The following is a 25,999-nucleotide window of genomic DNA, read 5'->3' as shown; positions in this document are numbered from 1 at the left end:
GTAAGAGTATTAGAAAGAAAGCTGCACTCAATTCCAAAACAATGACTATCTTTAGCCACTAAATTGTTGTATTTTTTCTTGTTTTTTTGTTGTTTTTTACTGAACTGAACTATAAACACTAATAATTTGAAGACATCTATGAACTCGCTTGCATACAAATGGAGACAAATTGGTAAAGTGGCAACCTGCAACTACCTGGAAACCCAAGACTCATCCCACACTCCTCATTCTTCCTCTCCTGAACTCCACTTCACCTTGCACACACACACACACACACACACACACACACACACACACACACCCAGCCACCAAGACTTCTCAGTTCTACCTCCTTAATAACTCTTGAGACTCTCCCTTCTTCTTCAGATCCACTATCTATAGCCCTGTTCATTTTATCCCCAGATAACTGCAATAGTCTCATTGCTCTAGTCTCCTGCCCGCCTATCTTAAATACTATCCATTCTCCTCAAAGGTGGCAGAATAATCCTTTTAAACTCCAAATTTAAGACTGATACTTTCATTAATAAAATCCAGTGGTTTTCCATTGACTTCAGACAATACCTAACAGTTCATCATCTGAACTGTCCCAAAATCACAAATTCAATCAAATTATCCAGATCCCTCTATCAACCCATCCATCAACTTCAATAAGATTCAGAAACTTGGAATTAAGCTGTGACTTCTTTATAATTTTTTAAGTCCTAAACTTAAAAATAAACTTAAAAAATAAATATATATATATATATATATATACACACACATACATATACATATATACACATATATCTTGTGACTATATATAGAGTCACAAGAAGCAGAGTACAGCATAAGGAATACAGACAGTGGAAATGTAACGGCTATATGTGATGCCAGAGGGGTAGCAGATTGGGGGCGGGGAGTTATCACTTTGTGAGGGGTATAAATGATAAATGTCTAACTATTACAGTGTTTTGTACACATGAAACTAATATAAATAAATAAACAAATAAATCCTAAGTGATAATAAGCATGTTATTTGGTAGAATAGATCCAATGCGTAACTTAAAAAACTAAAATATATACAACGTATTTCAGTTTTTAAAATTACTAGGAAAAGATATATCTTTTATCCAAAAGAAATACTTTGTGATTGTGCAGGCCTTGAATGAATTCATCTGAGGACAAGGAGATCACATGAAGAACTGATTATCAAAACTTGACTGTGGATAAATACCCAGGAGTGGAATAGCTGGGTCATAAGGTAGTTCTAGTTTTAATTTTTTGAGGAACCTCCATAGAATCCAAAACACTGATCCAAAAAAAATACATGCACCCCTATGTTTACTGACACGTTATTCACAATAGCCAAGGTATGGAAACAACTGAAATGCCCATCGATAGACGATTGGATAAAGAAACTGTGGTCCATGTATACAATGGAGTATGGCTCGGCTATAAAGAAGAATGAAATCTTACCATTTCTGACAGCATGGATGGACCTAGAGGATATTATGTTAAGTGAAATAAGTCAGATTGAGAAAGATAAATACCATATGATCTCACTTATATGGGGAATCTAATTAACAGAATAAACAAACAAACAAAACAGAAATAGACTCCTAGATACAGAGAACAAACTGATGGTTGCTAGATGGGGAGGAGGGTTAGGGAGAAGAGTGAGAAAGATGAAGGGATTAGGAAATACCAATTGGTAGTCACAAAATAGTCACAGGGATGGGAAATACAGTATGGGGAACATAGTCAATAATGTGAAAACCATGTATGGTGTCAGATGGGGACTAGGCTTATCTGGCGGATCACTTCATAAATTACATATGTGCCTAATCACTGTGCTGTAACACCTGAAACTAATATAAAATAGTATTGAATGTCAAGTATAACAGAAATATATAAATATATACATACATATATATTCACAGGATGTAAAGTACAGCGTGGGGAATCAAGTCAATGGCATGGTAATAGCTGCCTACAGTGTCAAATGGGTAGCAGACTTGTTGGCGTCATCACTTGGTGAGGGGTGTAAATGTCTAATGGTTGTGTTGTTTTGTACACCTGAAGCTAATAAAAAAATTTGACTGAACTTTGACATTTATTATCAAAATAAACTTGTAAATAATTTCTCCTAAAAATTCTAAATGTGAAGATCTCAATCCCAAATCCCATTTCTGATGATTCATTTCAGAAACACAGTTCAACAAAATATTTATTAAATGCTTACTTTGGAGGCACTGGATTTTCCAAGAGGAATAAGACGTTTTCCGTATAACCAAAAATTATTTTATCTTCTGTGGAAATTCTTCACGATTATGAAAACCCAACTCAGAATGATGTGATGCTCTGATTATTTTAGGATCATTGTTATAACTTGAAAAAATTCCCAAGACCAGAACTCACCAGTCCCCTCCCACCCCTTACTTCCCAAACCTCCCTTCTCATACACCCTCAGAACACATCTACCTACTGCACGCCCCTTGCTCACACCTGTCCAGCCACACTAGGCACCTGGCTGTCCCTGGAACATCGCACACGTGCTCATGGCTTAGGGTTTTGCTCATGATACCCCATCAGCCTGGAGAACTCTTCCCCTGCGACCTGTACGACTTGCTCCCCGGCTACTTTAGGTCTTCCTCAAATGTACTTTCCTCGTGAATTCTCCCCTCAACACTCTACTTAACATGGAACACCTATCCTAGCATGCCTAGCTCCCTTCTCTGCTTTTCTTTTTCTCCATAGCATTTATCACTATCTATCAGAGTATATATTTTAATTATATAGTTTATTTTCCTTTTTCAAATGGTCATCGTTATATTCTGCAGCAATTAAAACAGTGCCTGGCACATATCTGAATCCCCCAAAAAATATACTCAAAATGAATAAGGGAACGTGTTCAAGAAGAACCTGGAGCATTTGGGAAGTTCTACTGCAACAAGACATCCCCCAAAGCGTTAAATCATTATCCAGGATACTCCCCTTTCACAAGTATAAATTTAAATATCTGTGAATGCGAAATAAAATTCAATAACTTGTTAAAAAATGAGACATATGTAAACCAATAAATATGTGAGTAGATAAGAAAAAAATTATTTCAAAGAATTTGACCACATGATCAAATATGTGAAAATATTAAGAAATTTTCTAAGTCATTCTTTCATCTGTACATCATTATTGTATCTTATTCCACTATTATTATGATAGTTTTATATTTGTTGCAGCTCAATTATTTTTATTGTGATCAAAGATTTATCTGCATCGAAAACATCTGAGATGCTCACTGGTAAAAGTAGAATTTCCTGCCTCCACTCAAGAGCTCTAGGGCTAGGGCCTGTAAATCTGAATTTTTCTAACAAGTTCCCCAGAAAATGCTTATGCTCACTTAGGTCTGAGAACTATTGCTTTTGTCCTCAAAACCCACTGCAGCAATATCTGTCTCAACCTCCCTCCCACAGGACTCTCCCTGAATCTTTTAATTCAAACATCTGAATTTGACCTTAACTAGGGATAAAAACCACAAGACTATACTTTCTTCTTTTGATGATAATATGCCATCAGCAATATTATTTACAGACCAACATTTCTATAAGTGACAAAAATATTCCTTAAAGAGACACAGAGAGAGCTACAACTAAACTTACTAATCTACTACAGAGCGCATTCACTACCTCATTTAACCTGAACCTTGTGAAATAAGGTAAATAACATTATGTTATTTATCCAGAGCCACTTAGCTGGTACCTGCAGAATGCAGAACAAAAACTAGACCTAGGACTCCAGTCTATTTCTAGACTACTCAGAGCTTCACCCATCTATAAATAACAGAGTTCTTTAAAGCCACAGCCACTAGTTGCTGTGATTTTGGCCCCATTCTGTTTCCTTAAAAAGTGGAGTTGCTCTGATTTGAAGGAGGAGAAAGGGAGTGGAGGGAGGAGGAGGAGGAGGAAGTGAAGGGGGAGAGGAAGAGGAAGAAGGAGAAGAAGCGGACAAAGTCTCCGACACATGTTCCATTTGGTATTCTGTGCTCCGTTCCCTATTGTGGTGTCTCTTCATCCCCAGCTGCTTTTAATTTACCCTTTTATGAGGGCATGAATGTCATTACTACGTCCCCTAATTCAAATGTTCTTGATGTTGCAGTTCTGCCATATCTTTTTTTTTTCTCGTCCTTTTACCATATTCTCTTTTAATAAAGGACGTGTTCCTTTGTTCATTGTCTTAAAACTCACTATGGGTTTTTAATTCCCTGTGAGCTCGCCTTGCAAAGGTTCTTTAAATTAACACAAAAGTTACTCTCATCTTTGGTACCTGCATGAGCTCAAATGCTAAGAATCCTGAGGTTTCCAAAAGATCCTTTCAGACTTTGTTTTTGAAAGTAGATTCTTCAGATCATCCCAGTCTTATGACATGTAGAGGAAGTGGAAAGGGAGAGGAGAGAGAAAGGGTTACTGGTCAAACACAGGTAGAGGAAACCACCGTCTATGTCCCCTCATTGAGATTCACATGTAAGTCAGGATATTAAAGGCTCTAAGTCATTCAGTGAAATAAAAAATGGTTTTAACTCAGTATTTCCCAAATCTGCTTAACCATGAAACCTCCCTCCCCACACACACACTCCACCTAATATCATCCCCTCGAAGTGACTATACGGTAAACGGAAGATCCAATAAATGTATAACGCCTACTAACTAATAACTGCTCAGTAAGTGGTAGCTATTAATTATTGTTATCATTAATAAGCAGGTCAATAAATGTCATGACGCAGCTAATCCATTATTCTAAAGATGGCAAGCTGTGGTCCTACTGTGCTCAGTTCAAGGCATTTCCACAAACCCTTGGAAATAATGTCAGTTCATTATTTCCAATGGAAAATTTATAGGGGAAAACATTTAGTGTATCTCTTCTAAGTTAACTAAATCGAACTTTTGCATTTGGGAACAATACATACTGTGGGACATTAAAATATTTTCCAGGAATTGTATTTTCTCTAAATTGTGGGAACTGGAATAACATGTTTTTCTTTCCCACAAGAAAAAAAAAGCATCCTTCTTTTGATTAAAGAACTTTTATATCTCCTCAATCCCTACGAAAGCCAAACAGCAAAGCCTATTTTACACTGTAAGAGGCCTTTGGTTATTTTGGTAATATTAGAAAATTCTGGGCCTTCAGTATGTTTTTAGGTTTCTGTAAAAAATCTGGAAAACAAATGACCCATTCCAATTAGTTCTATAGCTTTCTTTTTGCAGTAAAATCTAGCATTTTCTTCTCACAATCTAATTATCTCCATTAATGAAATTTTTTAAAAGAGGTCAAAAGTATTTCATCTTGCTGCAAGGCTACAAACTTCGTTTTATAGTTATAAGTACTTTGCAATAATATTCCTTGTAAACTATTTCCCTAAGCACAATATAGTTAACACCTAGGCATATCCCTATACTATAATACTCATAATTAAGTAGGGTTTTGGTTTTATAATTTGCAAAGTACTTCTACATACATTGTTTCATTTAATCTTGAAAACAATCCTATTAGCTAGACAGACATCATTACCCTTATTTTACAGATAAGAAAATGGGTTCACAGAAATTAAGTGGCGTGTCCTAAATCAAAATGCTAGTAAGTAGAAGAACTAGGACTGAACCCCAGGTCTTGTGCTTTCCAAAAATGCAGGTAAGAAAAGGAACTGTCTCCTCATGAAGTTATCAAGACTCAGAAACGGCCAGGGGGAGGGTGGGGGTGAAGGCTTTATGGCTATAACTTCTTGGAGATTCTATTCCTCCCTCTGAGCCTGTCTTTCATGGAGGTCCGTCTTTTCCATTTCCAAATTTAATCCAATTTTAGCCCTTTGTCATTAAATTCTGACACAAGATAACAGTGAGTGAAAAACCCACACCTCATATTTTAAGAGGGCCTATATATTTTGCAAATATGCTGAAATTCAAGTCAATGTTTTTTAATCCTTCCTTTCACAAAGTTTGAATCTCTCTTATGATTTTCTTAATATGATATAATAAATGCTGAACATGTGCTTATGTGCCCCGTTTATTCTTAATGCCAACTTATGACCTTTATCACTAAAGAATGCAAAAATAATCTGTTGTACTGGTATTTAGCTTGGTAGACAATCTTAGTTCTTAACAAGTTAGTAAAAGAGCCAACCACTCCATTTACTACATTTAGAAAAATCTATTCTGAAATCTTTATAAGGAAAAACATCTTAGAACCAGCTCCACTTACAATCATTTTACTGATATAGATTTTAACAGTGTTTGGGGGCAATTTACATACAGTTAATGATATTTCATCAATAATATTTCACCAACCATTTTTTTAAACCTGCATCAGCTGATTTAAGCGCTAGGGATCTTGTGAACTGGTATAAGAGTAATTCTGATTTTCACATACGAGAAAACCAGTGTAAAATTTTAAAAATAATTTTATTATATTTTAAACCTCTACTAGTTTTTCCAAATATTAGTTATATAATATTTATAATTGTTGCCACTTATTTGAGGGCTTACTATAAACTGGGCTAAACCCTAAACATACATATTACTTAATCCTCACATCAACCCAAAGAAATAGATACTATTATTACCCCATAGCCGAGGAAGCTGAGGCTTAAAGAAGTTATTTTCTAAATTCCCACTGTTGATGTTAAAAATTAGAATACTAGTCCTGCTGGGCTTTTTGACACCTATGTTTAAAGAATTTACTGCTCTTCACTAATTTTCCTAGAACATGTTCAATGTCCTTTTTTCTAACATTAATCTAATGATAGTCTAGGCATCTTTTGCAACAGAATATTTATACTTCCCCTTAAACAGTTCTGGTAGTTCTGAAAGAAAGGTCAGCTATACCTTTATATACTAAGTTTCTATTCTGACACTGTAATTTTTTTTAATTTTTCTGTCATTGGTTTTCTAGCCCTTTATCATTTCTCAGCTAATTTAGAAAGAGTCAGTGCCCTCTCCATAGACTCCTTTTCCAAAAGAGCCAATACTACAAATAATTATAACAATTTAATTTGCTATTAACTTTGTAATTGTAAATGATACTTTTATATTGACATTTATTCTTAAATCAATATTTAACACTTTGTTTTACCTTCCTGGGAAATCAAGAACTGCTTTTTCTCCACGGCATTGTGCCTTGTACAAAATTGATTTTCAGTTAATAAGTGATTGATTGATACAAGACTACTCAAAATCCCAACAGCGTATTATTGGACTTGTCATGGAACTTCCGGATGAACATTCCACATGTATCTCCCAGGGACTTGCACATTGAGCATATTTGGTTTTCTTGGAATGAAGAAAGGGAACAAAGTGAACACTAAGTATCTCCTGGACTCATCTTTCTAAGAGGGCATCCCACTAGCCTTCTGCAAATATTAATAGTCCACTAAGAAGTAAGATAGGACTAACTGCAAGGAGACCTTGTTAGCAGTTTACATCTGTTCTGCTTTTTCAAACAGGTCATAAAAATATAGATCTAACTCCTGTAAAATAAAACAGGCTATATTTCCCTCTAGATTAAGGAATTATAAATAGCTGAGGCAGACAGTGACATTACATGTCTTCTCTTTAAGAGATAGTTCAGAGCTATTGGAGAGTTAAAAGAAGATACTGTTATTTTGAGCTACAAGACAGAGCCAAGAAAAAAGAAATACAGAGACACAAACTAGGCAGTTGGAAAAAAGGCTTGTGCTGAGAGGATATCAGAGTCTGTGAAAAGTTGATTGTGTTCCGAGAGACTGGCGGGAAAGTAGTAACCAGGTATTTCATAACTTCAGACTGAAAGGCATAAACTAAAAAAGAGAAGGCATACTAAAAGTGATCTATGGCAACCCACAAGTAAGAGAAAGAAGAGACACTGTCGAGAGGGGAAAAAAAAAAATCATAGTTTATTTTAGTAACACAGTATTCCCCTCAGATTTAGAAATCTGTTTCTTTCAACTTCTCTATAAATAATATTTCATGGCTAATTTATATTATCACCTAGGTAACTAATTATAATTCTATTAAAAATACAAGAGTAAGAGCATTTGAGATCTACTTCCTTGGCATACATCATCAGTTTTGGCTCAAATAAACTCTTATAAAAACTCAAAAATAAATACAAAAGTATATAATAAAGGGATATTGTTTTTCTCCATTTTCTATGCCTAAAATCTAATCATTACCCTAAAAAGAGACCATATTAGGAACTACCAACCAGCCACCAAAAATAAAGATAAAAGACCTAAAGAGAATTTAAAAGTCCCTCTTGAATTTATCCTGTAGCTTTAATCTTCTTAGCCTGAAGTGGCTTCTTAAATTGGATGCTCTTCTAAGTACGTCTTTACTACAGGGACTTGGAAGTCTCCATAGGCCATAAAGGATTAAATGATATGTTCCATTTTCAATAAAATTAAAGTGTATCCCCTCATGCATTTTATACTTCACATTCTTCCTTCAAGACTTAGGTAAAACGTCCACATCCCTATTCCCCAGGCAGAGTTACTCTGAGTCCCCACACAGAGAGTAGGGCACTTGTTAATTGTGGATCTGCCAATCACACCAACAAACAGTGGGCTCATCTGGAGCTTGAAACACCGACGTATTCACCTCGACATGTGTTGAGTGCCTGCCTCTGCATGAGACAGGGCAGCCCCTCAGTAGAATTTCTGGAGTACATACATGAATTAATTACTGAATTGTATCACTCTTTTTCAATTGGACAGAACTTATTTCATTTCCAGGAGAGAAAGCATTTTGCAGTGTAGTGGGAAAAGCAATGAACTCAAGAATCCAAAACCTGGATTTTAGTTCCACCGAGGCAACTATGTGACCTTGAACAAGTAGCCTGTAACGTGGCAGGGTTGGATTTGGTTCCTAATAACATTCCCAGCTATAAATTTATATTTAATTTGGAAACATTTTTTTATCTGGTTAGCTTTTTATGAGTTTCCTGGAATTCTTGTCTACAGTACTAAAATGCTAAAATGACAACTTCAGCCAGGCAAACAAAAGTCATTCCCAACTGGCACAGGGTGAAATGGGTTATTTTCCAGTCGAAAATGGGATGGCTCCAAGAATGGAATGACAGTACTAAACAGGAAGATTTTGTGCTGTATGAGGCTGGCTCTTTACTGTCTCTTCTCCAAAGAAAAAAATGGAACAGAAGTGGCAGCATGAAATACCCCCCAAATACTCCAGAATGTGTTTTGGCTACATAACAAATGTGGGCTCTGTTCTTCTTTTCCATTTGCCTCTTGTACAAAGAGGTTGAAGATGACATGAAGAAAAATTTTCCTAACAGTACTAGGTTAGGTACTGCCAGCACATAATTAAAAAAAAAAAATAGAATCAGCACAGACACAATTAAGTTGGAAGAAATAAAAGTAGTAAATATCACTGTTGAATACGAGACTGCTTATGTGAGGTCCCATGAAAAGCAGATTCTGTGAAATCTACTCATATGAAGATCAAAAAATATAGGCCTGGAGAAAGTGATATGACAGGGACAGGAAGCATATAAATAAAAAACATTTAAGGAAAGCAGACCAATTTGTTCTTCGGACATCATACACTAGCAAATATGTTTGTGTCATAAGCAAACATCTCTTTAAACATCATGAGTAGAATTATTTAACTCAAAGACAGAAAGGTATTATTTGAGGATGTGGGGGTCTCTCCTCCTAAGAAAACATTATCTTGAAGCTATTTTAAAAGAAAAAGGCATGCTCCTTAGCATTACTTTTCTGTACTGTTTCCTGCTTAGCACATACTCTTCTTTCGACTAGGCCCACTTGAAAAGAAGATTGCATTCTCAGCTCCTGGTCAGCTCTTCAGCCTGAAGTCCTCCCTGCAGAAAAGAAAGCCACAGCCCAAATGTGGAAGCTGCTCCTCAGGGTGTGTGCAGAAGCTCCATCCTTGATAGGTATACCATATGTCCTCCATGCCCTGGAAGCATAGATGGGAAGTATCCTCCTCCCTTCCAACACTGGACAGGGGAAGATCTATGGAGAAGTGAGACTCGTCTAGATGAGAAAATAGAGAGTCCTATTTTCACAAAAGGCATTGAGAAAATACTAATCCTGGGAAAATATGTTCTGGGTAAATGTAACTTAGCCATTGAAAATAAGGCATTTACTGGATAAAATGTACATTTTACTTAAATCCTGGTGACAGAAGAAAATGATATTTTTATTCTATCTCTCCTTTATTAATGGATTAGGAAACATGAAAAATTATATTGAAATTACCCCAAAATTCATAAAAGCATCATTCAAATCTTCATTGTTGCTCATTTTCCCTTTCATAAAACAAATTTCCGATAAGTTTGTAGAGGATCAGTAGCTTCACTTTTGAAATATACACCACAGTGTATGTGAAGAGAAAGGGAAGATAATTTTTTGACAAGTCAAACATAAAATACCATTTTTTGGTACACGGTGACAGACACGGACAATAGTTTAGTGGTTACCAGAGGGTAAGTAGGGAGGAGGGTAGTAGATGAGGGTAAAGGGATCAAATATATGGTGATGGAAGGAGAACTGACTCTCGGTGGTGAGCACACAATGTGATATATAGATGATATACTACAGAATTGTACACATGAAACCTATGTAACTTTGCTAACAATTGTCACCCCTATAAACTTTAATTAATATATATATATTATTTTATGATATTTTAGGAAAAAATATTCCTAATTAAAAATCAAGAACTCAGAGTATTTCTGGACCTATTCAGACATTCTCTTAAGAGTGTATTTCACGTCCAGTCAAGATGGCAGAGTCAAAATTACAACTAAACTACAGAACAACCATCATTGAGAATCACCATAAGTCTAGCTGAAGAGAAATCATATAACTAAGGAAGAAGTGACCTTGAGACTGATAGGAGGAGCCAAGACATGGAATGGCTGGTCCTACACCCGCGTGTGACCATTAAAAACCTGGAGGGATATCTCGGCTGCTGAGGTCTCCCTGGGGAGCCAGGGGTCCCTGCCCCACACCAGGCTCCCCAGCCCTGAATTCCAGTGCTGGGACTGCATCGTCATAGTATCTGAGACATGAGCTTATTTATGGAAGATTCTCTAAAGGACAAACAATCTCTTTATTAACAATAACAACAGCTAACATTCATTGAGTATATGGTTTTGTGTTAAGCACTTTATAAATTAGTTAATCTAATCCTCACAAATCATGAAAGATATTATTTTCTCTATTGTACAAATAGGAACGAGATTAAATGGTTTGCCCAAGGTCCACACAACTACTAGATATTAAGTATAGGATCAAAACACCAATCTATTTAACCCTAAAGTTCCTGATCACATCTACTGTCTTATATTGCTTTGAGGAACAAAGGACTTCATAGGTTGTTGGCCTCCAAATTTTTTTGATTGCATATCAGTAAAATATTTTTTTATCATAAATCATCCATATATGCAAATATATATACATATATAGCATATATTAAAATATATAATATATAATTACATGCAATATATATATATATATATATATATATATATATATATATATATATATAAAAACATTACTTACTGCAGTAATATTTTAGTTACATTCTAAAAGACAGGTCAAAATAGAAATCTTTATCAGCTAAAAATTAAGTAAGCAACATTTTTAAATTGTGTTTTATTTTGGTAATGGTTCAGAAGTCTTTTTTGCTCCTATTTTAAAAATAGTAGTATAATAATGTCTGGGCATTATATAAATGTTCCATAAGACACATTATAAAAATAACACGCCAACTCAATTTCCAGATAGTCTCCTTGATAATTCATACATTTTTTGGACAACTTCTTGTCAGATTATTTTTACCACACTATGTGGCTGACAAAGATTTCATACTGAAAGACAAACCGTCAACTTTACAATTTTCTTATTCCTTTGTGCTGGCATTAGAACTATATTTAATCCAGTTTCTTTTCAAAAATCCCTTTAAATCTACTTAACTGGTCACATGTGAACTGCAATACATTGAAATACACCAAAAATAAACTAACGGATGATGGTACATTGTTAATTCCTCTCAATTATGAAAATTCTCACTCTATTTTGAGAATAAATAAAAAAGGTAAAAAAACTAATAATCTTCCAACAAGATGACTGCATAATTAGTTATTAGTAAAACCCCTCCAGTCAATGGGTTTCCTGGCACAGCTCTTGAAGTGCCTCTCTATGCTCACCCTCTGCCCGCCTGGATCTTAGAGATCACTGACCTAAATCCTCTAAAATCCACTGCTGGGCTCAACCAGACCTGCAGAAGCTGTCTGCATTTAATTCACTGCCCAAATGTTGCTTTTACTCAATTATGTTTTGATGTGATGTCATCAGCCTAAACAAAGGAACCTATGAGAAACTGTTTCTCATGGTGGGAAAATAGGAAAGCTAAACTTAAAATAAACTCAGAGTACTTCTTCCTACATCATCTTTAACAGAGTATGAGTGAAAAGAAAGAAAGACATAATCGTCATTTCTCCAGGTCTCCCAATGCAAAGACTAATGACAACAAGGAAGGTCATTCTGGGATTCATACAGACAAAGCATACGTCAACTGGGTAGTCAATCACCAATGGTCCAAAGCCGAATTTTGACAGAAGGAGAACATGAGCACTTCCTTTAGTGATTCTTTGTACTAATTTTCAATACAATGCTTTTAATGTACAAAATGTAGTTTTTGTAGTTATAGCCTTTTCTCCTATGTTACCTTTTTTCTGATCATATTTATTGAAATGCAATTTTATGTCTGTTGACCCTAAGAATAAGAAATTGAGTTTGTAAAAAAAATTTTTTTTCACTTATGTGATGGTTCATAAGAGGACTTACAAGGAACAGAGTATATTTCTATACTTAAAACCATAAAGCAGTCGGAGAAAAAAGGAATGTCTAGTCATGATTGGGCACTTGTGTATGACCACTGACTTTTACACAGACTCTTCATTGTGTTGAATTTTTAAATATGTCAAATTGCTTCTGATTTCTTTTCTGCTAAACCTCAGCGCTTCAATCTAGGGTAATCAGAAAGAATTCTAATACCAAGTGATATTCATCTAGTTAGTATTATGCCTTCAAGGAACTCAAAATGCTTGACCAAAAAATAGGGAACAATGTATCCCACATGACACATTTTCAGACCTGTATTTTCCAGAGGACTAACTGACTCTTTGTGCTTTATTTTACTAATCCTTACATGAATCCTAGATAACTGAGAACCCAAGGTTCAGAGTGGTCGAAAGGTTTATCATGAAGAGACCACAAGTTAAAAGCAGAGCTCAAAATTGTTTCTGATTGGTTTCACCATTATTATGTCAACTGACATTTTAAAAGTAGACATATTTCAGTACAAGAAAAGAAACTGAGCTACCCAAGAGTAATATTTGTATTTAAAAGCATAGCAAGATTAATCACAACATATATTGAATACTTACTGTATGCCAGGCACTATGCTAAAGCATTATATACATAATGTCATTTAATCCTCAAACAATTCTCTGAGGTAGGTAAGATACAGTTACCATTTTATGCCTAAGGATATTAAAGCTAAAGACAGAATTAAAAAAAAAAAAAAATCTTGCCCAAGATGATAGAGCTGGTAAGTGGCTGTTTTAGAGTCAAACTCAGACTATGTGATTCCAAAATTCACATGTTGAACCAATACATTAGATGGAATTAAAAGCTGCCCAACTACTTGTGCATTTCTGCTCCAAGGGACCATTATGATTCCTTCATTTATAAAGAGATGAAGCAGATCTCTCACCACTTATGACGTATTTTCACACTCATTATCTTATTATTCAAATACAAGAACAGAACATTATTCCTCTAGCTTTGACACAGCCTGAGACAATAATTCCCAAAATTAATTCAAAGAGAATAGCAATGCACATAGTATTACCTATCTATTAATGATGGGGACACTGAGGCTTAGAACATACTAACAATTGATTAAGAGCTGGAAAGTGTCAGCTAAGAGAGGCCTTCCGTGACTGCCGTATCCAAAGTAGTCCCTGCCCCCAACCTGCCAACCTCACCCATGTCACCGTGGCAATCAGTAGTTTGACTGTTAAGAGATAATGCAAATAAAAGTGCCCTGGGAGAAATGATGGACCAAACAGAGCTCGACTTACTAAATGGGAAGGGTGGGGGACTGCTGGCCTGCTGCCAGAGGCAACAGTTGCTGGGAAGTGGCAGAGAGAGAGGGGCTGCAGAATGCTTACAACTCAGGCGGGCTATGTGGCCAAAGACTAGATGTACAACACCCCAAATATCACCACAGAGCAGAATCAAACACCACTATAAAACCTGGTTCTGGACTAGGAACACCAAGGGCAAGACAGAGACAATCCCCAAAATGCTAGCCTGGCAGGAGTGAGGAGAGAGAGAGAGGGAGAGAGGGAGAGAGGGAGAGAGGGAGAGAGGGAGAGAGAGGGAGAGAGGGAGAGAGAGAGAGAGATCCAAAGTGTACAGAATACTAAACTATATATACAACAAAAATAAATTGTAAAAGCCCAAGAATACATTTTTTTGCAATATACCTGACAAAAGATTACTATCCCTAATATATAAAAAGATTTTATAATTCAATAAGAAATTGATCAATAACCTAATAAAAAGTGGGTAAAGAAACAATTCAAAGAAGTAAAAAAAAAAAACAGTAAAGAACGTAAAAAGACTGTTAACCTCACTAGTAATCAATGAAATGTAATTAAAAACCACAATGCCATATCAATTATTGTCTATTACACTGACATAGATAAAAGGATGAAAAATAATCAGCATTAGCAGAAGACAAGATAAATGAGTTCTATCATACATTGTTGATGTAAGTATAAATTGCTATGACCTTTCTGGAAGTGCTATGTCAAAGGAATGCACATTTAAAATTTTGATGCATTCCTTTGACCTAGCACTCATACTTCTAGAGATTGTACAAAGACATATGCAGTGATGCTCCTCACATTATTGTTTATAATCATGAAAAATTAGAGGCAATCATGATGTCTATCAATAGAAGACAGACATTATTTTTTTATTATTTTTTAAAAGTACCATTTATTGTGTTAATTAAAAATTTTTTTTTTTAATGCACCGTGAACTTTAACCAAGGGGCTGGAAAAGACCATAAAGGTGGTTAGGAAAAGCAAGAGGATGGGAAGCAAGGAAGACCGGAACTGACCTGCAGGTGGAGGGAAGATGCTGGTGCTGAGGGAATGGGCCTCGACCCTTCATTCAGGTCCCAGCTCTTCCATCTGCCATACCAGCAAGTGGGCTCCACAGGTGCTCCCCCACCTTCCTTCTCACCTCCACCCACTGCCACAGGCTTTGCCATGCCCAGTGAGGGGACTCAGGAATCTTGGTGGGTCCCCCAGTTTGCTCCCGCTCCTCTGTGACTCCACCGAACACAGACATTATTGATGTCTATCAATAACTATGATATATCCATACAATGCAATTCTACGCAATATAGCCATTACAAAGAATATGAACCTATGTTCTCTGATATAGAAAGATGTCCACCAAACAGCAAGAGAAAAGTTGTTTAAAAATGATAGACATTATATTAATTGGTTTACATAAAATTATGTGCTGTTTCCTATATGTTTATGATTCATGTATATGTGTGTTGTGTGGATAGAAAGATTCTAAAAGAATATCAATCAGGAGATTTCTGGCCAAGATGGCAGAGTAGGTAAATGCTGTGCTCACCTCCTCTCAGGACATCATCAGTTACAACTAAACTACAGAACAACGACCATTGAGAATTGCCTGAAGTCTAGCTGACCTGAAGCCCTACAACTATGGATACACAGAAGAAGCCACCTCGACATTGGTAGGAGGGGTAGAGACACGAGAGGGCTGGTCCCACACCCACGTGTGACCATTAAAAATCAAGAGGCACGTCTTGGCTGTGGAGGTCACCCCTCCCTTGACAAGAAGCAGAGGGTCCCAGCCCAACACCAGGCTCCCCAGCCCAGGGTTCCGGTGCTGGGGAGAGATGTCCCTTAACTTCTGGCTGGGAAAAACAGCAGAGATTGTGGTTGAGTGAGACGGAGGGCAGCTTCAGTTCTAGGCACTCCTCTTAAAGGGCCTGCACAGGGAATTACTAGCTGATGCACTTACTCGTTCTGAGCTCCAGCACTGAGGCAGCAGCTTGAAAGACACCAGGGACATATGGGAAGAACTGAATTGTCTGGCTGCAGGGTAAGGGCTAGAGGGGCAGCTTTCTCCCAGACAGAAGAGCTTGTTTCTTTGCTGAACCCTCCCCCTCCCTACATGCAGATGCAGCCAGATGCCATATCTGAGTCTCCATCAAACTGGCTATGACCTTTCATCTGCCCTGCCCTAGTGATTCCCTGAGACCCCATTCCACCCAATTTTCAGGCATACCCAAGACACTACCAGTGGCTTTTCCATACAACCTGTCTTAGCTCATGTTGCAGACTTTCCTAAAAGTTCTCAAAGGTTCACAAAATCCAAACAAAGTAGCATCTGGCTTTGGTATGTCCTGTACCACTGGCTGAGTAGACCCAACCCTGGTACTAGCAACAGCCAGCCTCAGTTAGAGGCTTGGCCTCTCAAGGCACCTCCAAGCCCAGCATGGGCAGAGGCCATCTGCAGATTGCTTTATGGCTCATACCAGGTAGTCTGGGCAGGGCACAGGCTGCAGCCAAAAATGGCCTGCAGCGGGTCACTGCTAGGATGTCCCAGTGCCAGCAAGCCTGGTGGCCAGCTTCAAACCAAGCCAGACAATCACTCAGCCACCTCCAAAGATGAAACACCCAAAGGGCAGACTGGGCAGGCACCTGGGCCGTGGTAAAGTGAACCCTGCTCTGTAGGGTCAGCCCTTGCACCACAGCTCCTCCATTGTAGTCACCACAAGTCTTCACAATCAATCAGCCTGAGGTCCCATCCCTCTGATGGACATGAAAACAGCAACCAAGGTTCAATTACAATAGGAGGACAGACACAACACACACAAGAGACATACATAGAGCACCCAGCTCTGGTGACCAGCTCTGGTGAATAGTAGGTATCCCACAGGACACCTACTATTAATACATAAGGCCACTCTACTAAGACTGGGAGGCATAGTAGTCTTACCATGTTTCCCCAAAAATAAGACCTAATTGGAAAATAAGCCCTGGCATGATTTTTCAGGATGACAGCCCCTGAACATAAGCCCTAATGAGTCTTTTGGAGCAACAATTAATATAAGACACAGTTTTATTTTGGGGGAAACATGGTACCTAATACATAGGAACAAACACAAGGAGGCAGCCAAAATGGGGAGACAAAAAAACATGTCCCAAATAAAAGAACAGAAAAAATATCAAGCAAAATGGAGACAAGTGATCTACCAGATGCAGAATTCCAAACGCTGGTTATAAGAATGTTCAATAATCTCAGGGAGAACTTCAACAAAGAGATAGAAAACATAAAAATGGAGATAGAAAATATAAAAAAGAACCAGTCAGAAATAAAGACTACAATAACTAAAATGAAAAATACGTTAGAAGGAATCAACAATAGATTAGGTGAAGCAGAGGATCTAATCAGTGATTTAGAAGATATGGTAGCAGAAAACACCCAATCAGAAAAGAAAAAAGAATCCAAAAAAATGAGGATAGTTTAAAGGGCCTCTGGGACAACATCAAGCATAACAACATTTTCATCATAGGGGTACCCGAGGAGAAGAGAGAGAGCAATGAACTGAAAATCTATTTGAAGAAATAATGAAGGAAAACTTCCTTAACCTGGAGAAGGAAATAGACACACAAACCCAGAAAGTGCAGACTCCCAAGCAAGATAAACCCAAAGAGGCTCATACCAACACATATCATAATTAAAATGCCAAAGGTTAAAGACAAAGAGAGAATCTTAAAAGTAGCAAGAGAAAGACAGTTAGTTACCTACAAGGGAGCTCCCATAAAACTATCAGCTGATTTCTCAATAGAAACTTTGTAGGCCAGAAGGGATTGGCAATATTCAAAATGATGGAAAACAAAGACCTACAACCAAGATTACTCTACCCAGCAAAGCTATCATTTAGAATCAAAGGACAAATAAAGAGCTTCCCAGACAAGAAAAAGCTAAAGAAGTTCATCACCACCAAACCAGTATTACAAGGAATCTTAGAGAGACTTCTTTAGATGAAAGAAAAAAAGGTAAAAATATGAATAATAAAATGGCAATAACTACACATCTATCAACAATTACTTTTAATGTAAATGGATTAAATGCTCCAATCAAAAGATAGGGTAACTGAATGGAGAAGAAAATAAGACCCTTACATATGCTGCCTACAACAGACTCACTTTAGATCAAAAGACACACACAAACTGAAAGTAAAGGAATGGGAAAAAGATATTTCATGAAAATGGAAACAAACAAACCAAAAAAAAGCTGAGGAAGCAATACTTATACCAGACAAAATACACTTTAAAACAAAGGCTATAATGTGACAAAGAAGGACCCAGTAATCCCACTTCTGGGTATTTAGCCAAAGAAACTCAAAACACTACTTTGAGGAGACGAGTGCATCCAAATGTTCATTGCAGCATTTTTTATAATGGCCAAGATGGGGGGGTTGCCTGGGTGTCCATTGATGGATAAATGGATAAAGAGTGGGCGGTACATATATATAGTGGAAAATTGCTCAGCCAGGGAAGGGAATGGGTTTTCGCCATCTGCGGCAGCATGGATGGACCTGGAGGGTATTGTGCTGAGTGGAGTGTGTCAGACAGCGAAAGATAGATGCAATGTGATTTCACTTATATGTAGAATCTAAATAACAAAATAAACAAATAAACAAAACAGAAATAAACTCATAGATACAAAGAACATTTTGATGGTTGCCAGATTGGGGGCGGGGGGTTGGAGTGGATGAAAAAGGGGAAGGGATTAAGAAGTAAAAACTGGTTATTACACAGTAATCATGGGGATGTAGGGTATAACACAAGGAATACAGTCAATAATACTGTAATAACTATGAACGATGTCAGATGGGTACTAGAGTTTTCAGGGTGACAGATGGGAAGGGAGGTGGGGAGGAGGGTGAAAAAGGTGAAGGGATTAGGGAGTACAAATTGGTAATTATAAAATAGTCATGGGGATGTAAAGTTAAGCATAGGGAATACAGTTAATAATAAGTAATAACTATGTACAGTGCTGGGTGAGTATTAGACTAGTCAGGGGGATCACTTCTTAAATTATATAAACGTCTAACCACCACGCTGTACACCTAAAATTAATATAAAATAATAGTGAATGTCAACTGTAATTGAAAATTTTTAAAAGGAGGGAAGGATGAATGGGAACAAGAATTATGCCCAAATTGCCAGGTATAAAACAAGTAAGTCCTGAGGATGTAATATACAGCACAAGGAATATAGTCAATAATATTGTGATAGTGTGAGACAGTGCCACACGGTTGCTGGACTTATGGTGATCACTTCTTTAGGTACATATATAAATGTTGAATAACTATGGTCTACACCTGAAACTAATATAATATTGTATATTAGCTATATTTTAATAAAAAATATTTAACTAAGATAAAGGTGGGTTCTGCAAACTCAACAACAAAAGTAAGTATATGGGAATAGCCATGAAAACCTCGGAAAAGAAGAATGAGGGATTGGTAAATAAGCCTTACCAGATATCAAGACAGTATAGTATTGGCACAGAAATAAAGAATAGAAAAATAACAGAAAATGCTGTTCAGAAATAGGTACAAACATATGTGGATAAATAATATATAACATATATGATCTTTCAGTTCATCGGCAAAAGAATGTTTTATTTTAAAAACAGTGCACGAAAGCTGGCTAGCTACTTGGAAGAAAACAACATTATATACTTCCATCACACTATATATAAACATAAATTCCAGTCATAGTAAAAGATTAAAGTTCTTAATTAAAGACAGAGTTGAAAAATAAATGACATCCAGGGAGGAAAATGGTTTGCAATACATATGACAAAAGATTAACATTCGTAATTCACAAAGAGCACTTACAAACTGGTAAGAAACAGATCAACACCCCATTTTTTAGAAGGCAAAGACTATGATTAGGAATTCACAAAACAGAAAATGCAAATCACCAATAAATATGTGAACTCACCCTGGGTAGAGCCAGAAAATTGCAACAGTAAAATAATAGTTCTTACCTGTTAGACTAAAAAAGGTTGAAAAGAGCAATAATACCCAGTGCTCATGAGAATGCTAGGAAATAATTGCTCTCATACACTGCTAGTGGAAATGGGATTTGCTACAATCTTTTCTGAAAATTATCTGGCAAGATGCAGTAAGATGGTGTAAAATATACGGTAATTGAAGAAGTGACTTTGGGTGGTGAACACACAATGCAATATATAGATGATGTATTATAGAATTGTGCACTTGAAACCTACATAATTATACTAACCCATGTCACCCCAATAAATTTCATTAAAAAAAATTTTTAATGGAGGCCATAAAAGAAAAAAATTCATCAATTGGACTTCATCAAAATTAAGTTTCAGGTCTTGGAAAGAAACTATTAAGAAAATAAAAAAAACAAGTTAGAGAGGAAAAAATATTTGTAAATCACATATCTGATGAAGGACCTGTTGCCCAAAATATATACAGAATTCTAACAACTCCATAATAAGAAAACCAAACTCATTAATTTTTTTTTAATGGGCAAAAGGTTTGAACAGACAGTTCACCAAAGAAGATATATAGATGGCAAATAAGCACCTGGAGAGATGCTCAATATAATTAGTCATAAGGTAAATCGCAAAATAAAATCACGAGATACTACTACATATTCACTAGAATAGCTAAAATTTAAAGGATAGACAATACTAATTGTTGGCAAGGATGTGAAGGAACTCTCACACACTGTTGGCGGGCTGCAAGATAGTACAGTCGCTTTGGAAAATAGTCTGACAGTTTCTTATAAAGTTAAACACACACCATAAAATCAAGCAGTACCACTCCTAGGTACCTACGTAAGAGAAATGAAAACCTAAGTCAACACAAAGATCTGAGAAAAAATGTTTATACTGGCTTTATTTATAATCACCAAAAACTAGAAACAAAACAAATGTCCATCAACAAACAGATGAATGGATAAACAAATTGTAGGCTATTCATAATATAAAATATTACTCAGCAATAAAAAGGAATGAAATACTGATATATGCAACAAGATGAATGAATCAAAAAAAGTATGCTAAGTGAAAGAAATCAGACACACACAACCACTTTATTATTCCATTTACATGACATCTAGAGTAAAATATCACATCAGACACACCTAAGGACTGGAGGTGGGGAAAAGAGATTGACCGCAAAGGAAAATAGAACTTTTAGGGTGACAGACATCTTTTGTATCTTGATGGTGATGGTGGTTATATGACTCTATAGATTATACATTTGTCAAAAATGTTTTTCTGCATGTAAATTATACCTCAATAAACCTAAACTTAAAAAATTTTTAAATACATACCTTTTTATCCAGACACCCCACTTTGAAAAGTCTACTCTACAGAAATAAATGTGTCAATATGTATATAAATTAATGGACATTAATAGGGGGATGATTAAATAAAGTATGTTATATTCAATACTATAGAATATGATGTAAATAATTTAAAAGATCTGAAAATAGTCCTTTGAGCATTATGGTTTGTGGGAACTGAAAGAACAGTTCTCATTCCACTGATCTGAGCCCTTCTACTTAATTGAAGTTAGAAGAATGGGCCACAACAGGGTAGTATGAGCCTCTTTTGCTCAATTCATTTGCCACAGTCACACAGTAAAACTGTCCACAGGAATTCCAGTCCACTTTGGACTGAAAGAGGTACAAAACCAAAAGTGGCAGCCAATAACATGACAAATCCTCATAAGCTATACTGGAAAGCATTTTGAGTAATGCCATCCATTTATAATGGCCATGGATCAGGGTGCCTGGTTATTCCTTGCCCCCCAAGAGTTTATATTCTAAGCAAAATCCTAGAAAATGTATTGCACCTTAAAGGCTATCAACTTTTATTTTCTGTTTCTGTTTTTCATTTGATTCTAGTACAGGGATCCGCCACAAAAGTCCAATAGATACCTCAAAGTGGAGGGGGTGTGAGAGGAAGGAGACAAATAACTGAATCTGAACCTATAAAAATTATTTAATAGATGTAAAAATTATCCCTTCAAGTAGTCTTCAAGCGAATTCATTCATTATGTACACAGCAGAACATTTTTAACAAATTTCCAGAACGTCATTACATTAAGAATCCTGAGAGCGCAAAGAAATGGAAGACATGATCCCTGTTCTTTCTCAAAGGCTCCTACCCAACTCTCCCTCTCGTTTTGTCACTCCTTGATTAATATGCACAGTGACATTAACACTCTCATACTCAAGAAGCTACAGGACAAGCATACATTCAGGCGTTGGTGAGTCAATGTGATAAGTGCAGGATACAACTCATCCCTATTTAAAATAGTTCTATCACTGATGTTCCACTGGAATTACTCCATCACGTTCCCATCACCTTAGATTTTATTTCAAAAACCCACTAGGTTAGGTGAGGCTAACGTTATGTCCAATAGCATGTAAATCGTTCACATAAAAACATTAAGACTTGCTTAATACCATGGAGAAATATAATGTACTTTTCTAAACATGTGATACAACGGGGACTACTTCAATAAGATACAAGCATTAAAGGATGATTATTCTTTTCCATTAGTGGGTTGTCATGAGGACTGTAGAGTTGTTTCCTTTTATTAAATGGTCAGATGACCCTCAGAGCTAGGACATTATTTGCCCTCATCTGAGAAGTAGCTGTTTAAGAGAGATCATCAGCTATATTGCAGGTTATGAAGCCATGCCTCTCTCCTCAATGTTCAAAGTCAAATCAGCTGAAATGGACCAATGAAGAATGAGGCCTTGCTTGTGAGGTGGAGGGCAACCACCACTATCTTTAATATGCTTTTAACCACCTGACATTCCATTCACTTTATCAATTTCTTACTATTCTGACATTTCAATCACTTTATTCTTTCCTATACTGTGATCTTAGTTGTCCAATTTTAAAATAAAGAATATACCACTAATTGACCAGAAAACAATCATGGTATTTGTTTCATATACATTTTATATACATGAAATTCTGTAAATAACTGGGGAGAGGAGTTGAGGGGAGGGCAGAGGCATGAAAAAGTGATCTCTTCTGAGATTTTGGAGGCCCAGTTTCCTCATCCTGTTCCCACATAAATACTTCCACTGCAGATATCTCAAACATTATGTCAGAGTTATACAAAATAAGTGGAACCTCACCAAGCAGAAATCCTAGGGTAGGTGTTCTGAACATGTTGGTAAAGAAAGTCACTTCATTTGAGAGGTCTCTGCCCCTTCAACCTCACCCTCTTTACCAATATACATTCATCACTGAAAAGGGAAATATTTACAAAAGTTAGTTTAGTTATGTTTAAATATTATGTTTAGCTGTCTGGAGACCATGTTCTCAAAATTTATACAAGAAATCAAGGATTAAACTTCATAACAATTAGAAAACCACACTGTGTAAAATCAAAGACTTAGTTAAAGGACATTAAAATAGCTTTACCATCGGTGCTAAACTGAAATGACTCCATCTCTTCCCAACACCTGGAACCAAAACCTTTTGAACTTTCATGTAAACACACCGGGGCACACCAAATGCTCTGTCTGCGGCAAGGTACCACCTCTGCACCGGCATTGGGGTGAAAAATGTGGAAAATGCCTGAGGACTCTTTGAAGCAGCTTTGGGAGAAGTAAGAGCAGGAAAGAGGCTCTTCTCTAGGGTAAGTTTGTTTAGCGGAAAGTAAGCAAGTTGTCAGGGTAAAAGTTGACAATGTTGATTCCAACAGTTTGAACTGCGAATAAACATCCAAAGGGATTATGTTACTGAGAATTAGAAAAGATTCCATTGAACTCAATGGAACACTTGTGTTTTCAAAGATAATATGCCTTCAAGCCACACTCTGGATCCACAGTTTAGGGTTAGAATTACCCTAAGCCCTTTCTATGCCACATTAAAGAGCATGGGGTCTGACCTCTCTAATATGTGCCTAAAAGTATTAGAATAAGGATGGAATAAAAATATTTCATTTCCAATCATTGAACTGGAAAACACTAAATACATGTACAATTTGTACACTTCAAGTACACTGAAAAATTTGGAGAGAAATATATGTTCTTCCCAAACATCTAAACTTAAACGCAGTTTCACTAACCAATTTAGGGAAATGCATGCATTGGCCATAAATCACTTTTAAGTCTTCCTTCTTTAATGAGCTATCAAAGAGCAAAAAACAGGGCCTATACTTATGAAATCCATAATCCTCTTCTCTGCTCACCAAAACCACATTTAAAGTCTGGCTTTCATCTCATGCTGTTGGGTTTTCTACCAGGTACAGGATGAAAAGTTGGGAAAGACTTGTACTTTTTCAAAAGCACAACAATTTGGTTGCCACTCAGCAATTCTTAGTGAAATGCCAGGAAGCCCGTTAAAAAGAAAGTTTAAATTTTCCTAACTTCGACTTTAGAAAGAAATAAGTGTGAGATGTTCATAGCCTGTCAGACATTTCATCTTTTTATTTTTTAAATATTCATAAACAAGGGAAAATACACTTTTGATTTGATAAAGTTTATGTGGATCAACACCACGCACGTCTGCCTTTCATGCCCTCAAGAAAATGGAGGCAACTTGAACTGCTCTTCTTAGTTCATCTCAAGCCCTTCATGATTCTCACATCAGAGTCCGCTACTAGAATCTTTTCCAAAACTTAACAAAGGCATGTAACTCCCATGCTCTTTACCAGCAAAGTTTGCAGGCAACCTGGGAAAAAGTTCTTTCTCCTTTGAGCTCTCTCTCACACATATTCACTTCCCTCCTAGAACCAAGGATGTAAGGGAGTACGGCTCAGCCTTACAGCCTCTTTGCTCTTAAAAAGAAAGTCAAATTCCCCAGATATTTTCAAACTCCACCAGGAACAAAACATGCTCAGCTCTGCCTGTGGATCATTATCTCTTTTACATTTCATCTTTATATTCACTGGGTTCATAGAAAGGGCATACACAGAAAGAGGAAAATAGCTGCTTCTAGACACCAAATTTAGTAATTCTCTCAAATCTACTGGCACACATCTAAAAAGTCCTATTTTTATAAGGCTTCATTAGGTTTTCATTGGTTCTGTCTTTTGAGAACACACATGCTGAATTGCCCATAACCTCAAGCCAAAATACATCTGCAAACTACAAGAAATATTTTTTATAGGAAGACAAGAGTCATCACATTTAAAAAAGGGATACAGTGAGTGGAGACAGACAGATGTGGGCTCATCTGGATCCCACTTTAGTGTCTCCCAAGCATCAAGTTGCTAACTGATGGAGGCCATCAATCGACGGTGCTCTAAGATTCCAGCCAACTCCAATAGCCTTACCTGTTAATATGAGATTACTGTAAGTATTGGAGAATTGCTCCTTTAGAAGAACCAGATGCATCTGAGCTGCTTTCTCCCGTTGGAGTTCCAGCATAACATCAGGGTGCTGGGCAATCTTGCAGCCTTTCTGTTTATCCAAGGCAACGTCACTTCGAACAATGTCTACAAAAAGAAAAAAGGCAGGCCGCACAAATGAAAAGCAAAACAACAACAACAACAAAATACACACATCAAAGTTCTATTCCACCCCAAAATGACAGAACTTATAAATGACCAGTATTTTCATCAGAATAAAGAGATTCAAAAGAATAAACCTGAGGGTCTCCAACTTCATGATACATCCTGCAAGTCTTTCTGGTCGTTTCCAAATTCTTGGGAGATTTTTTTTCTGTTTCTTATCTCTCTCTGAACTCATTTAAGATTATCACTTCTCCATCTCCCTTCTAAGTTCACCTCCAGTACGCATTTACCTCCTGTGGCCTTTTCTTAACATCTTTTACCATTCTTCATGGGGAAAACTA

At 36.7% G+C, this 25,999-nt stretch overlaps 1 protein-coding gene across 2 annotated transcripts in view; it reads right to left on the bottom strand.

Moving 5' to 3' along the window:
• The window catches only part of HPSE2 (heparanase 2 (inactive)), a 530,036-nt gene that overhangs the window by 460,054 nt on the left and 43,983 nt on the right, over positions 1-25,999 (bottom strand). For both annotated transcript variants that reach the window (XM_088791901.1, XM_074339233.2), the window contains exon 3: positions 25,479-25,640. In XM_088791901.1, coding sequence (XP_088648027.1) covers positions 25,479-25,640 — 162 coding nt within the window. The remainder of the gene's footprint in view (positions 1-25,478; positions 25,641-25,999) is intronic.

This window comes from Rhinolophus sinicus, chromosome 15, assembly GCF_057876585.1.
Source record: "Rhinolophus sinicus isolate RSI-liver-muscle chromosome 15, RSI-T2T, whole genome shotgun sequence".
Classification (NCBI taxonomy): Eukaryota; Metazoa; Chordata; class Mammalia; order Chiroptera; family Rhinolophidae; genus Rhinolophus; species Rhinolophus sinicus.
Note: the sequence above shows the minus strand (reverse complement) of the source record. Positions and strands in the feature narration are given on the sequence as shown.